At 36.6% G+C, this 14,041-nt stretch overlaps 2 protein-coding genes, 1 long non-coding RNA gene and 1 other non-coding gene across 4 annotated transcripts; 1 reads left to right on the top strand and 3 right to left on the bottom strand.

The window, feature by feature from the left end:
• Window positions 1-778: 778 nt before the first annotated feature.
• Window positions 779-3,086, top strand: LOC122002683 (putative pentatricopeptide repeat-containing protein At3g08820). Its single transcript, XM_042557957.1, has one exon. It carries the CDS (start codon window positions 821-823, stop codon window positions 2,927-2,929), a length of 2,109 nt encoding a protein of 702 aa, XP_042413891.1. The 5' UTR covers window positions 779-820; the 3' UTR covers window positions 2,930-3,086.
• Window positions 3,087-7,151: 4,065 nt separating this feature from the next.
• Window positions 7,152-7,895, bottom strand: LOC122000519. The gene has a single exon (XM_042554901.1). It carries the CDS (start codon window positions 7,863-7,865, stop codon window positions 7,434-7,436), a length of 432 nt encoding a protein of 143 aa, XP_042410835.1. The 5' UTR covers window positions 7,866-7,895; the 3' UTR covers window positions 7,152-7,433.
• Window positions 7,896-10,763: 2,868 nt separating this feature from the next.
• Window positions 10,764-12,174, bottom strand: LOC122002682. Its single transcript, XR_006117702.1, has 2 exons — window positions 12,145-12,174; window positions 10,764-11,119 (listed from the first exon to the last, which is right to left on the bottom strand). It is a non-coding gene; the product is annotated as an uncharacterized LOC122002682 (long non-coding RNA).
• Window positions 11,034-11,161, bottom strand: LOC122003312. Its single transcript, XR_006117947.1, has one exon. It is a non-coding gene; the product is annotated as a small nucleolar RNA snoR83 (small nucleolar RNA).
• Window positions 12,175-14,041: the final 1,867 nt, after the last annotated feature.

The following is a 14,041-nucleotide window of genomic DNA, read 5'->3' as shown; positions in this document are numbered from 1 at the left end:
AAGTGGCTATGTGCCATAAAGAATGTGTCTCTAATTTATTTAAGCAGCTAAGTAAAGTGTAACAACTTTATTAGTATTGATTGCTCAAAGAGCGGCTAAGTCAAGGTGTAACAATCTTCTTAGCAACTATCGCTCAGTGTGCTTGCTGTCGCACGAACCATTTTCTCTAAGTATGGATTGGATGTTCTCATATGGTCTATGTGACCAAACTCTCTAATAGTCTATGTGACTTATTAAGTCTTTGTGACTTACCTAAATGAACTAGTCTTAATGACTTACCTTGGACGAGTGGGAGATGTTGGAAATGGGGATAGTAGGGATGTGGGAACATGACCCACGTTCCCCACTACTCATAATGGAAAAGTCCATTATGCCCCTGATTTATTTCCCTATATAAAGGGGGTGCGTCCAAGGATCATTGGTGGGTTGGAGACGAGAGTAAGAGGAGAACATCTGAGATGGTGGGATTTGGTTCATGGAATCGTGGAATCGTGGAGGGCTTTCCGATTATGTGATTGCTCTTCCGAAAGCGAGTTTTCGCCATTACCGATTCCGGATCTGCGAAAAATCGTTGTAAATTTTTACCACTTTTATTTTATTCATCTATCGTGCATTTAGAATATAAATCTACATATCCTACTACATATGGCAAACATATCCTACTACAATACTATAACCTCGAGAACATTTTAAGTATTATCTTAGGTATCATGAAAATGTGATTAAGCATTAAATTGCCGAAAAATCTATAACCAGTTGAGAAAATGAGATCCATAAATTCCAAAATTAGGCAGCAAACGTAGACGAAACGTATTCATATATGACGCTGAAGTCATCAATACTTTGGCGGGAAATGGCCGTCGCCGTCCCCGCCGTCTCCGGCCCAGAATCTTTCGCCTCCTCCGCGTCCTACCTTGAGCGTCTCCTCCTCCTAACTCGACGACGCAAACTGCCCAAGCCCATCCATGCCCACGCCTTCCGCCTCGGCCTCGCCCATAACTCACACCTCCTCTGTCTTCTCCTCGCCTCCTACTTCGATGTTGGTCAATCCTCCCACGCTCTCCTCCTCTTCCGCGCTGCCCATCAATCGGACAACATCTTTCTCTGGAACACCGTTATTAGAGGCCTCGTCTCCGTCCAACAAATGGAAGACGCCGTCCGTTCCTTCACCCTCATGAGGCTGGAAGGTCCATCGCCCGACAACTTCACGGTGCCTTTAGTCCTCAAGGCCTGCGCGAGGCTTCTGCACGCTGGACTTGGAATGCAGATACATGCCCATATTCTAAAAGCGGCGCTTGAGGAAGATGTTTTCGTCAAGACGAGTTTGATCTCCTTTTACGGAAGATGTGGCTTCCTGGATTACGCCGAGAGGCTGTTCGAGGAAATGCCTGTTAGAAATGTTGTTTCTTGGACTTCGATTATTAGCGTGTATCTTACTGATGGGAGGCTAGAGGAGGCCATCAACATGTTCAGAAGGTTGTTGTCTGCGGGTTTAGCACCGGATAGTTTTACTTTGGTCAGGATAGTGACTGCTTGTTCACAGTTAGGGGACTCAAAGACTGGGGAATGGATACATAGATTCGTGGAAGACCATGGATTGAACAGGAATTTGTTCGTTGCCACTTCACTGGTGAACATGTATGCTAAATTTGGAAGCATGAACAAGGCTCAAGTTGTATTTGATGAGATGGTGGAAAAAGATGTTGTGTGCTGGAGTGCGATGATATGTGGGTATTCATCTAATGGGCTTCCTCGAGAGGCCTTAGACCTGTTTTTAAAAATGCAAACTGCCAACCTCGTACCTGATTGCTATACCATGGTCGGAGTGCTTTCAGCTTGTGCCAGATTGGGAGCTCTTGAATTAGGCAGACAAGTAAGTCAATTAATGGATGCAAAAGACTTCCTTATGAACCCTGTATTAGGGACAGCATTAATCGATATGTATACAAAATGTGGAAGTGTTACTCAAGCCTGGAGTATCTTTAAGTGGATGGTGGAAAAAGACCTTATAGTTTGGAATGCAATGATTTCTGGCCTTGCTATGACTGGCTATGGGAAGCTGTCATTTGGTCTTTTCACTCAACTTGAGAAGATGGGAATTCAACCTGATGAGAACACTTTCATTGGACTTCTTTGCAGCTGTTCACATACTGGGCTAGTGGACGATGGCAAGCGATTTTTCAATAGCATAAGCAGCATCTACTCTTTGAAACCCAGAGTTGAGCACTATGGTTGTATGGTTGATCTGTTTTGTCGTGCAGGTTTGCTAGAGGCGGCATATCAGTTGATCAATGAAATGCCTATGGAGGCTAACGCTGTTGTCTGGGGTGCAATGCTTGGTGGCTGCAAGCTGCATCGTGACACTAAAATGGCTGAGCATGTGTTGAAGAAACTCATTTACTTAGAGCCTGAAAACTCTGGGAACTATGTTCTGCTATCCAATATCTATTCGGCAAATGGGAGATGGGATAACTCTGCAAAGTTGAGGTTGCTCATGAAAGAAAAAGGAATACAAAAGACACCTGGTTGTAGTTGGGTTGAGTTGAAAGGCATCATACATGAGTTCCATGTAGGGGATACATCACATCCACTGGCCAAAGAAATTTATTTTAAGCTTGATGAGTTGGATAAGAAGTTAAAAGAAAAGGGGTTCATGCCAACAACAGAAGTAGTTCTCTTTGACATAGAAGAGGAAGAGAAAGAGCTTTCAGTTGGACATCATAGTGAAAAGTTGGCAATTGCTTTTTGTCTAATCAGTACTGAAACTGAAGACACAATCAGAGTGGTGAAAAACCTTCGCATATGCAACGATTGTCATGCGGCAATAAAACTCATATCAGATGTCACCAAACGTGAGATAGTAATTCGAGACAATAACAGATTCCACTGTTTTAAAGATGGTTTCTGTTCTTGTAATGATTATTGGTGAAATAACATAATCTTATTGATATTTAAGACAAGGGGTTAAAAAGATCGAAATTACTGAGCTACTATAAATCATGATGTCAACCAATTTCTTGTTTTCTTTCCTTGTTGATTGATGTACCTGAACAGATGAAGTTACTTTATTATTTTTTTTAAAAAAGAGGGTGCAGCTATTACAGCTCGATTGATTCTTCAAAAAACATATTAGGTTGAGCACAATATGAAAATAAACTGTGTTCAGTAGTCAGGTGATTGCGTCTTCTTCTATGTATCTACTCTAGAAAAAGTTATGATAATGTATTATTTCTTTTGTGAGGTCCCCTCATTCTTTAATAAATGATACCTTAAATCAAATTTTCTTATTGTGGTTTATATATATTCGGACCACATTGACCCTAGCTTCACTTTCACGGGATTTTTTGTTCACAAAAGATGTAGCATAATAGAATGAATGATTTCTTTCAAGTGAATTGGTTTATGAAGCACACATCTATTGTTTATTGGAATGTAAAAGTTCAAACTAATTAATAGTTTCTTCACCATGTTCTTTTTAGCATCTTTACCCAGTTCTTTCATGTGAATGCTACTCTTCAGATACTGTTCCTTTGATAAGTCTTAACTAGTTTCTCCACATTCTTAAATTTCCTGAAATTGTTCCAATGTTGAGACTCCATATATCACTAAACATAACTTGTGCTACATAGTTTCACTGAGGATTAGAAACTAATATGTTTATTATGTGGCAAAAATCTGAAAGTTTAATAAACCAGAACATGTCCAGCTCAAGATTGAAAGGTGGTGGCAGTTGTATGAAGGTTTGTCAGACTTCCATTCATTGAACATTTGCCATAGCTTTAATGCGGGCCGGCAATCTAACGCAGCCCTCCTCCTTTTTCTGGACTTGAGACCGGCCATGACTGATTCGTCATGGGCGGAGTTATTTTCTTGTCAGACTTCCATTAATGAATTTATCATGCATCACCAATTAAACTATTTTATCAAGTAGCATAGATGATGATATTAATAGCCTTTTATTTTCTTGCCAAAGTCTAGCTATTTGAAGTTGAAGCCTTCTACTAATCCCACTCACTGAAATTGAATTTTTGAGGAATCACTTGATGTTTGCAGTTCAGTTCTGTGTCTCCTATGCTACCTTCATGCAATCTTCTACTTCTGCAGATGTTATGGATGGATATTAAGTACTTGTATGGGTTCTCTTCTAATAAAGGATTCTCACAAGATTAGCCCACAATATTAAGATGATTCATTTAGAAGAAGAGGAAGAGGAAAAGATTCAGCCCACTCGTCAAGTACGGAAATGGTACCTACCAGCTGAGTCATCTTTTTGGTAAAATATTACTATAATGCTTAACTATATTCTTTCGAGACTAATTGATATTTAGTACTGTCAGCATAAACTTGGCTTTAGTCGGCATGTATTCTTTATTAGTTCACATACAAAGAATTTAGTGTGACAGCTAATTGGAGTTTTATATCATAATCAAGTAATTATTGTCTGTTGGTAATAAGATTCTGCACCAAGTCGTAGCTTCTGAGTTATAAATTTTAAATTAACTAGAAACTAGTCAAAATAGCTGTAGCTGGCAACTCTTGTTAGTAAAGTTTGCCCCTCTGATCTATCTACTGCAGTTTTTCTAATTCCTGACCACATGGTGTCTAGGTATTGTTTGCTCACCACAGTTGAAGTATAAAAGAATGAACAATTTCTTTCCTATCTACTGCAATGTTTGCTCGTAATTGGATGAGTACAAGTCTAACTTTGGAGGTTGGTGATGTTCAGTAATCTACAATCTATGCTATAGTAGTTCAGTTTAAACTGGATCATTGAGTTCGACGCCTGAGGTGGAAGTTACATGGGTCGAGGTGGTTTAGGACCTTTAGGACTCATTTGAGGTGGGACTTTGCTCTGCTCAGTCTGGAAGGTACGAGCAAGCTGTGGTTCTTCCTTTATTATCTCTTCTACTATAGGACACTTCCTTTATTATCTACTAATATCCAATACCCTGTCTTTTATCTATGTACTAACACTCCAACTAAACAAACATAAGTGCTGGCGATATACATTGTGCCAACTAAGAAGAAGTAGCAAAGGACAATGAGCCAAGGCGAATGAAGATATTAAGTATTTTGTTATTCCTCTCGGCAATATCTTACAATCAGTACAGTCGGTACTGGCTGAAGCATGCTACGGATATGAACTCTTAAATGTGGTCCATATATACATTTATTTCTGCATTGATTATTCTCCCAGCTATATACATTCATGGCATGTGCTATTATGAATTGAAGCCCACACTTGCCAGCTGTTTGTTCTACTAAAATTATTTTTGGCTTATGATGGGGCACACGTGGCTATCAAGAACTGGACACACGTGTCCTATTTTCACATGGTTTGTGCTAAGAGCAGATCTAGAGAGTGATGGTTAGATTCCTATATTCCAGTTTTTGTTCCCTTGTCTATGATGGTTAGATTCCTATAGATATATTATGATAGCGTGTCCATATGCCTAATCATCTTCTTTATCTTTCTCATCTGTTAGCTTTATATCCCAATTAGTTGTAATATACTTGTTCACTCAAAAAAAATTATATTTCATTATTTAAGAATTATTATATGGGTGTGCTTTCAACAATATTTTTAACCTCTTCATTTATCTATCAGGTGTTGGTGCAATAATACTCTAGCTTGATTTCGTTAGATCAAAGTAATTTGATGTTTGGTGGAAGACATATTTGGTTTAAGTGATATTGGAGAAGTGTGATAAATATTGGCATGGAAGAAGTTCAACAAGTGTTGATAATGGATGAGTTCAACAAGTGTCAATGAATAAAATTCAATAGGTATTGGTATTAGAGAAGTCGAATAGTGTTGACATTAGAGAGTTCAATAGGTGTTGGCATAATGAAAGTTCTGACAATTGATTGAATGCTTAGTAGAAGTTTTAACATATCAAGATTGATCAAATGCTTAGTAAGTGAAAGTCCTGACATGTCAAAGTTGATTGGATGTTTGCTAAGTAGAAATCTGAACGGGTCAAGATTGATGAGTGTTTGCAAGTGGAAGTTCCAACAAATCAAGATTGATCAAATGTTGGACAATTGCAAGTCTCGACTAGTCAATGTTCAGCGCATGCTTAGCAAGTGGAAGTCCTGACAATTCGTGGTTTGTTGGATGTTTGACAAGCGAAAGTCGTTGTAGGTCAAGTTGACCGAGACTAAGTAGACGAGGAAGTTATAGCAGCAAGGCCTTTTAGCAAGCGAAAATCAGTCAATTTCGGAAGTGTTCAATTGACTGATGGAGCACAGAATAGCAGACTAATAGAATTTGAAGACTATAAGAAGGAAAACAAGAGGAGGTTTTGGCAACCAAGATAAGCACTACAAAGGCAATGCATGCGAATGAAAGCAGGACAAAAGAGAGCTTTAAGATTGTATTATTTTCTTATAGTATTCTTATTATCTTCTTGTTCTTATCTTGTAAGGTTATAATAAATTTCTCCACCTCTAAAAGGTTTTAAGAAAAAAATAGAGAGATTATAAGAGTGATTCATCGATAAACCGAAGGTTCCAAAGCACCTAAAATGACAAGTGCCAATATTGCTTGTGTTTTCTTTTATATATTCCAACAAGTTATAGATTTAAGGAAGCGATTTCAGTGAACAAGTATTTATTCCCTTGCTTCACCATCAATCCAACACCACGTTATGCCATGTATCATTTGTCAAAAATGCTTCCACCACCACCATCTTGATCAACTTCCCCTTTCCAATGAGAAAACAACTGAGCAACTAAGTAAAAGATGAGGCTGATTAAAAGATGATTAGGAGGCATAGCCACACATCTCCAGTTAATAAAATTCTTGTCTGATAAAATGATTTTATAGTCCACCATAAACTGATTTTTTTCAAAAGCTCGTAACAAATTTGTCACAAGTGGTATAGGCTGTGAGAAATGTAGTAGCAATTGACCCTATTCTTTATTACTACAGTAGCAAACTAATAAACTAACATGACTCCTCTGATTCCTGTTCCTGCTGTAAAGTCTCCCTATGTTCTATCTAATCTAAACACAAGATTACTAGTGTCAGCTTACAGTGTAGGCACTCCATGATACTGAGAATTTAGGTTGTAATCAACTGACAGATACCTTCAGAATTATAATATCACTTGGATCGACCAGGAAGGATCCAAATTAGCTGCATTAAATGACAAATTTGGATATTGAAATTTACAGTTCTTTAAAGCTTCTGAAATGTACAGTTGAAGAATCAAAAGTGGTCTCTTGTTTTCTTTCACTTCTCACTGTTAATTTTACTTGACAAGATGAACCTGAAAACTAAACGCAGGATCTGCCTTCGTATTGTCGAATTACTCTTCACTCTTCTTTGTATCTTGTGAGAAACCATGGATGAATGAATGAATGCGCATGGGTTGGAAATTGATCAGCTTTTTGAGCCATGTCAAAGAAACAGAGGCCATAATCTTTTTTCAGTCCTCCGATATGCTCTCGAGGTTCGGCCGCCACAGGCCGACGCGGCCGTTCCGCCGGCGGAGGTGGCACGCCGCCTTCGACTCCAGGTGCGTCTCTCCCTCCGCTTCCTTCTCCAGCTTCTGCTTCCTCCGCGATACCTTCCTCTTCTTCTTCTCCCCCGGCGTCGGCAGCGATGTCCCCGGGATGAGGAAGTAGAGTCGACCCCGTTTTAGTTCGGTTTCCGGCGACACGATCAGGATCTTGCGAGAGGCCACGCCTGGCGAGCAGGGCGTGGTCAGGACGTGGTGAGGGTTGGCGGAGAGGATCTTGCCAGCGTGAACTGGCCGGCTGTACTCTTCGACGTTGCCGTCGAGGTGGACGATGCGGACGACGTCGAGGGCGCCGCAGGGGAGCACGCAAGCCAAGCAACACCGCAGGCTGTTTCCCATCACTCCTCCTCCTCCTCCTCTTCTTCTTCCTCCTCCTCCTCTTCTTGTTCTTCCTCGGCTGCCATGGATCATATATACACAGAGAGTTTTCTCTCCAATTATTTTAGTGAGCTGAGCTGGCCTTTGTATAGTTGCTAATGACAGGCAAAGAATGCACCTGATAGTCCCCCGTTCCTGGCTTTAAAAGTGATTAATCTGGTCTTCGGAAAAGTTATAGTGATTAGCATATAAAATATTATCATCATCAAATTTAAGATTCGAATCTAAATAAAATTAAAATAAATATTTTTTTTACATACTAATTATTATTTCAAAAATTAATAATTATTCATAATTTATTTTTCCATATTTATTCTGGAATGAATTTACGCTGGGGACAAATGTATTTACTTTTGCCACTAAAAGTGACTAATCTGGACTTGACCGATCCTGTCCTTAGGGCTGTAAATGAACCAAGCGTTCATGAACAAACTTGGTATTCGGCTTGGTAAGAACTTGTTTATGTTCGTTCAATATACATTAGATTAATTAAACAAACAAGCTTGAACAATTCGTTAAGCTAAACAAACAAGCTTGAACACATATATGTTCAGCTCGTTAATGTTCGTGAACAACGTTCGTGAACAATGTTCGTGAACAATGTTCGTGCCAAGCTTCAAACAAGCTCAAGCTCATAAAAAATAAACCAAGCCAAGCTTGAACACTCATTTCAAAAGCTTGGTTCATTTTAAGCTCGGCTCGGCTCGACTCGATTATCTTATCAAACAAGCTTAAATACTCCAAAGTTCGACTCGACTCAGCTTATTTACAGCCCTACCTGTCCTCCCAAATTTTCCAGACACTATCAAGTAAATTCTGGACTGATTCGAATATCACAGCCGTATGATTCCAAGAGACTTGAATCCTTGTATCGTCCTATTTTTTACCATCGCAAGGGGTAAATTTTTTATTTTGGAAAATTTATCCTATTTCTTACCATCTGTAAATTTTACAAAAGTGAAATTCATAACTTCACAACTCCTCGGCTATCCCACGTCATCAAAAGGAAATAAATACAAAAAAACCAAAATTATAGAAAGATAATTTTTTATTTTGCTTAAGCCCATATTTGTTGATTGTATCTGTTATATGGTAAGAAAAAAGGAAATATATTAATTTTTTAAATCGTATTTTGGAAATAAAATGATAGTTAAATATAATATACAATTACTTGTGTATGAATATTTATAAATATGTATGTAACTAGCAATCTCATATTCTAACCACTACATGCATAAATATAATTATGTTTAACTACTTTATAAAAAAAAATTATGTTTAAGTACACAAACTTAAAGTAATATACAAGATCATAATTAAGAGAGAAGATGTGGTATTTGATTTGAACTAATCAGTATCCACGATAAGACTAACGCTTTATTTATTTGAAGGATCGCTAATAAGAGAAAAGATGAACGGTAAATTATCTTAAAATTTTCCATCATAATTTAAATTTGGCATACATCTTAAGAAATACGATGAGACTAATGCTATTGGATCAGCACCGATGTAGATCAGGAAGGAGGTCAGGAGGACGCGCCAACGGCACTAGCGCAGTTCCCCCTTGAAGTCATCTTCTCTTAATCATTGGTGTATATTTATGATTCATATAATAGATTTAAAAAAAAATCCTACTTTGTAATTAAGAATGCAATTAAGAATCTAAGTCTTTAATAATTAATTTTAATAAAATCTAAAATAAAATTACATTAATATATTTTTTTATATTTCACACTAAAAATAATTTTAATATATATTATTAATTCTCTTATTACTTTTATATAAAAAATATACTATCCTAATTTTTTATATCTATAAATACATTGGATATAATATTTATTTTTATTAATTAAATATCTAATATAAAAAATTATATCAATTTTTTATAAAAAAAGAGTATATTAAAATAGTTTACTACTAAGTTGTCAAACATCACGCTCTTAGTTATATTACATATACAGCGCATGTATCCTATGACTAATTGTCATTAGTTGTCATAAAATATCTATTTCTTATTTTAAAAAGTTTCCTACTCGCTCAAAGATTAAAATATTAAATAGGAAATACAAAGACAAAAAATTGAAATCACAAATAATGAACGGTGGGTATGAGGATCAAGCGGTGCTTAAATAAATATTAAATATAATCACAATTAGCTTGATATTTTCCTCATAGCAAAATTTAAAAAGTTTTTTTTAATCTAATTTTTTTATGAAAAGAATATCCAATCTAATCAATTACTATTCTAAAATTGATTGTACAATATTATTATCTCCACCCCATGCATTAAATTTTGAATAGGGTTGAATGAACGCATACAAACTCAGCTCTCCCCTAACCATTTGACAGTTGACTAAAAGCCACAAATTTTATCTTTCAATAAGTAGTCAAATGATGCCAAGATCATTTCTGCTCTTTTCCCTTGTTGAGCGTGGTGTAAAGCCACAAATTTTTATCTTACGATAGGTGGTTAATGGTGCCAAAAAATGAGAGCGGCATGAGTTATGAACATTCCCAATTTGATCAGAAACTGAGCCAGAAAGACCTTGCTCGCACGGTCATTCTGCATGGTTACTCGTTCAATATTGTTCATCATGTTGGTTTCAGAACTTTTGTCTGGAGCCTTCAGCCCCTGCTTCAAATGGCTAGCTACTGAAGTTGTGAATGCAGATTGTATGAAGATGTATGAAAATGAGGCTCAGGTTGCACGAAATGTGAAAATCTATTTTAGGCATGGACTATGTGTGTTTAACCTACCACTATGTTGACAATGATTGAAGGCTTCAGAAGAAAATTTCTTTCAAAATTCTGGTGTCAAAGACCCATTCTTTTTGGCAAAGAAAAAAAAATGGCATACAGTTGATCAAACCACTATGAATTTTTCACATAAACAACAGAACAAAGCATTTTACAGGTCAAGAATTTAATATATAGATCAACCCCTATTCAGTCTTCATCTAAGAGTAAACTCCAAGTTCTAAATCACAAAGGAAAAAAGAAGAATAATGAAGATTATATAAATTCATATGTAAAATCCTATATATTTTTCTAAACCTCGAAAAAAAATAAGTCGAATAACAGAGAAAGATCACTTTTTGCAGGAAGCTGATAGGAAATATGATAGAACCATCGTGTATGGCACGTTACTAATGAAACACCTTCATGGGAATGGGAAGGTGCTATCAGCGAAACTGCCAACTTTTGGTATCGGCCTCCTATGAATCAGACAAGTAGCTAAATGTGAGCTTATCTGGGATTAATGAAGGCCTACCTCAATGCCATACTTGTGAATTTCAAAGATAAATCCAACATGGAGAAAGTACAAGGCACATTACCAGATAAGACAGTAACAATTCTATTATCTATCAAGGAAAACAAAAGCTACAGTAAAGAAACAGACAGGAGTGATATTCAAGAACAAGGGCATTGCATATTCCAGAACAGTTAAACTCAGAAACCACTATGATATCAGGCAAGCAAACGTTAAAATTCTGATTCCCAGAAGGAGAGATATCAAAACATTATGTGAATACATCTGACACACCTTACCAAAGGTCAGATTGTTCACTTTCTTACCCTTCTTTGCAAGGTAGAACAAAAACAACAGCTAGGCAATTGCAACAAGTATCAAATAGTCTAGCAAATAACAAATCACAAAAAATAATAATAATAATAATAAGCATCCTCTAGAACAAGCTCTCTGCTCAACTAGCATCGAATGTAATAGAACAGCTAAACTCACAAACCATTATGATTTGAGGCAAGCAAGCATTATAATTCTATTTTGTTATGGGGAAAGCAATCGAAATATCATGTGACTGCACCTGATGCAACTTATGTGATATCAGATGTCTCACTTTCTATCCCCTTTTTTGAACAACTGAAAAAACAAAATAGTAGCTAAAAGCAAGAAAAATAATTGATTTAGAACGTGATGCTCTTGACGGGATGATTCTGTATTTAAGAAACGATATGATCATCGACAATAGGATGATTCTACTTATCTCCCAGGCCCAAGCAGAAAAGGCTGCCAGAGACAACATGAGTAAAAAAAAAAACGAGCAGCTAACGTCCAAGCTTAACGAGGGGTGAAGTTAGCCATGGACTGTCGTAAAAGATCGGAGAGATGGCAAAGTAAGAGAAAAACAAATACTAGATCGGAGAGATGCAAAGTAGAATCAAAGAGAAAAACAAATTCTAGATCAGAAGAAGGCGCCGCCACCAGGCACCGCTCACTGACCCTCTCGGGTAGTCTTGATCAAAGCTTCCGGCTTTATGAAATAAGGGTTTTCAACTGTAACTATTTATTTATATAGAGAGAGAGCCCAGCAGTTCGTTAAGCAATGCTACATGGGCTTCTGGGCAGATGCAGGCTCGGCCCAAAACTCATTTAATAATAATAATAATAATAATAATAATAATAATAAACTCATTTTATCATTCAGATTTATAGTATTTGTTTAGAGAGTACATCAAATTGTTTTAGTTATCCAAAGGCATATATAGTTTTCTAAAATATCCTTCAATTACTCCATCGATCAGGCAATTAAACACTCAATTAAAAGATATACTGGTCGATTAAAAGTGACTTTAGTTAATGTAATTCACATCACATCAAATTGACAGTATTACACTTATGAGTCCACGAGACTATCCATATTTATTTATTTATTTTAGAATTTAAGTCATACAATTATTAATAATAACAACTAAATTTTATTCTACTAAATGAAATGGACTATATACATTTTTTTTTATGTCATTGAGCTATATTCCCTATTATATCATCATCTATATTTAAATAAACTTTATCTAATTTTATTATTGTTAACTAAGTGTTTTTTAATCTTTTTCTTCCCTGTTTGATATATATATGTGTCATAATTTTATAGCGTCTAACTAAAGTAATTATTGGTTGTCTAAGTATATGTCTATATCATCTTAAACATGTCTTCAGAGTTTTCTCTAAATAGATGCAACTCTAATTTTCTTTCTAATACTTTTATTTCTTATTTTGTCCATCCTCGTATGTCTACACATCTACCTTAACATTCTCATCTCTGTTACTTTCATCTTCTATTCAAATGCTTGAATCATAGCCCAACATTCTGTTAGAACATTTCAGGAGCTAGAGGAGGGATGATTAGCTCCGATCATTTCGTTGATGATTTGTTGCAGTGGAAAACTCGAAGCAATTATTAGCAATCGGATTTACTTGGTATCCATCTTCTTGAAGTGATTAATCAAAGGATCCACATAGTGCACACACTCTACTATACAAAACACTCATTCTAAGAAACATTCCGAAGGTGGAGGAATCTCACACAAGCTCAAATACAAGAAATGTAACAAGAAATGCAAAGTAGGTTACAAAAAATATCGAAAATAATTACAATGAGGAACTTTGCTTTGCTTGCTCTTTTCTTGCTTTGATTGAGCCTCTTGTTAACTCAGAAATGCAACAACACTTTACTTTAAATCGTCCAAGAACTAGTGATCAAAATGTGACTGAGTGTTGCCTTCAAACTTTCACGAAAATCCTTTTCTAGAGTTCACTCAACGCCTCCCAATTGATTAAGTTTTTCCCTAATTGATTGTCACGTCTTTGACCGTTCGAATACCTACAGAATGACTCTTTTTCGGAATCCTAATTGATTGGTGAGTCATCCCAATCGATTCAAAAAACTTTAATCGATTACCTAATAGATTCCACAACCCACTATTCTTTCCTAAAAAGGGCTTAATCGATTAGCCCAATCGATTAAGACTTCTTAATCGATTGCCTCAATCAATTTTCCCTCCACGCAACAAAACACTACCTAATCAATTAACCCAATTAATTAGTAGTGGTTTAATCAATTGGGTCAATCGATTCAGTCTTATTTTCGCTAACTCCTCTTCATGAAACTCTTGGCCCTAATTGATTGGTCCAATCGATTAGGCTCGCCCAATCTATTCGGGTCTTTTTTGTGTTCTCGCAAGAACCTCTTAATCTATTACCTAATCGATTAGCTTAAGGTCAATCGATTGCCCAACCCTAACTTTCTTAATTCAAGTCTAGGGTTCCCTTACCCAATATCCGATCAACCGTGACCTATTGGGACTTACCCACCAAATGTTTGGTCAATCTTTGACCC

The sequence above is a fragment of the Zingiber officinale genome, chromosome 7A (genome assembly GCF_018446385.1).
Source record: "Zingiber officinale cultivar Zhangliang chromosome 7A, Zo_v1.1, whole genome shotgun sequence".
Taxonomy (NCBI): Eukaryota; Viridiplantae; Streptophyta; class Magnoliopsida; order Zingiberales; family Zingiberaceae; genus Zingiber; species Zingiber officinale.
Note: the sequence above shows the minus strand (reverse complement) of the source record. Positions and strands in the feature narration are given on the sequence as shown.

What these genes read in the sequence shown, in the direction of transcription:
- LOC122002683 (XM_042557957.1), top strand. Translation starts at nt 821, where the DNA reads ATGACGCTGAAGTCATCAATACTTTGGCGGGAAATGGCCGTCGCCGTC.
- LOC122000519 (XM_042554901.1), bottom strand. Translation starts at nt 7,865, where the DNA reads ATGGGAAACAGCCTGCGGTGTTGCTTGGCTTGCGTGCTCCCCTGCGGC.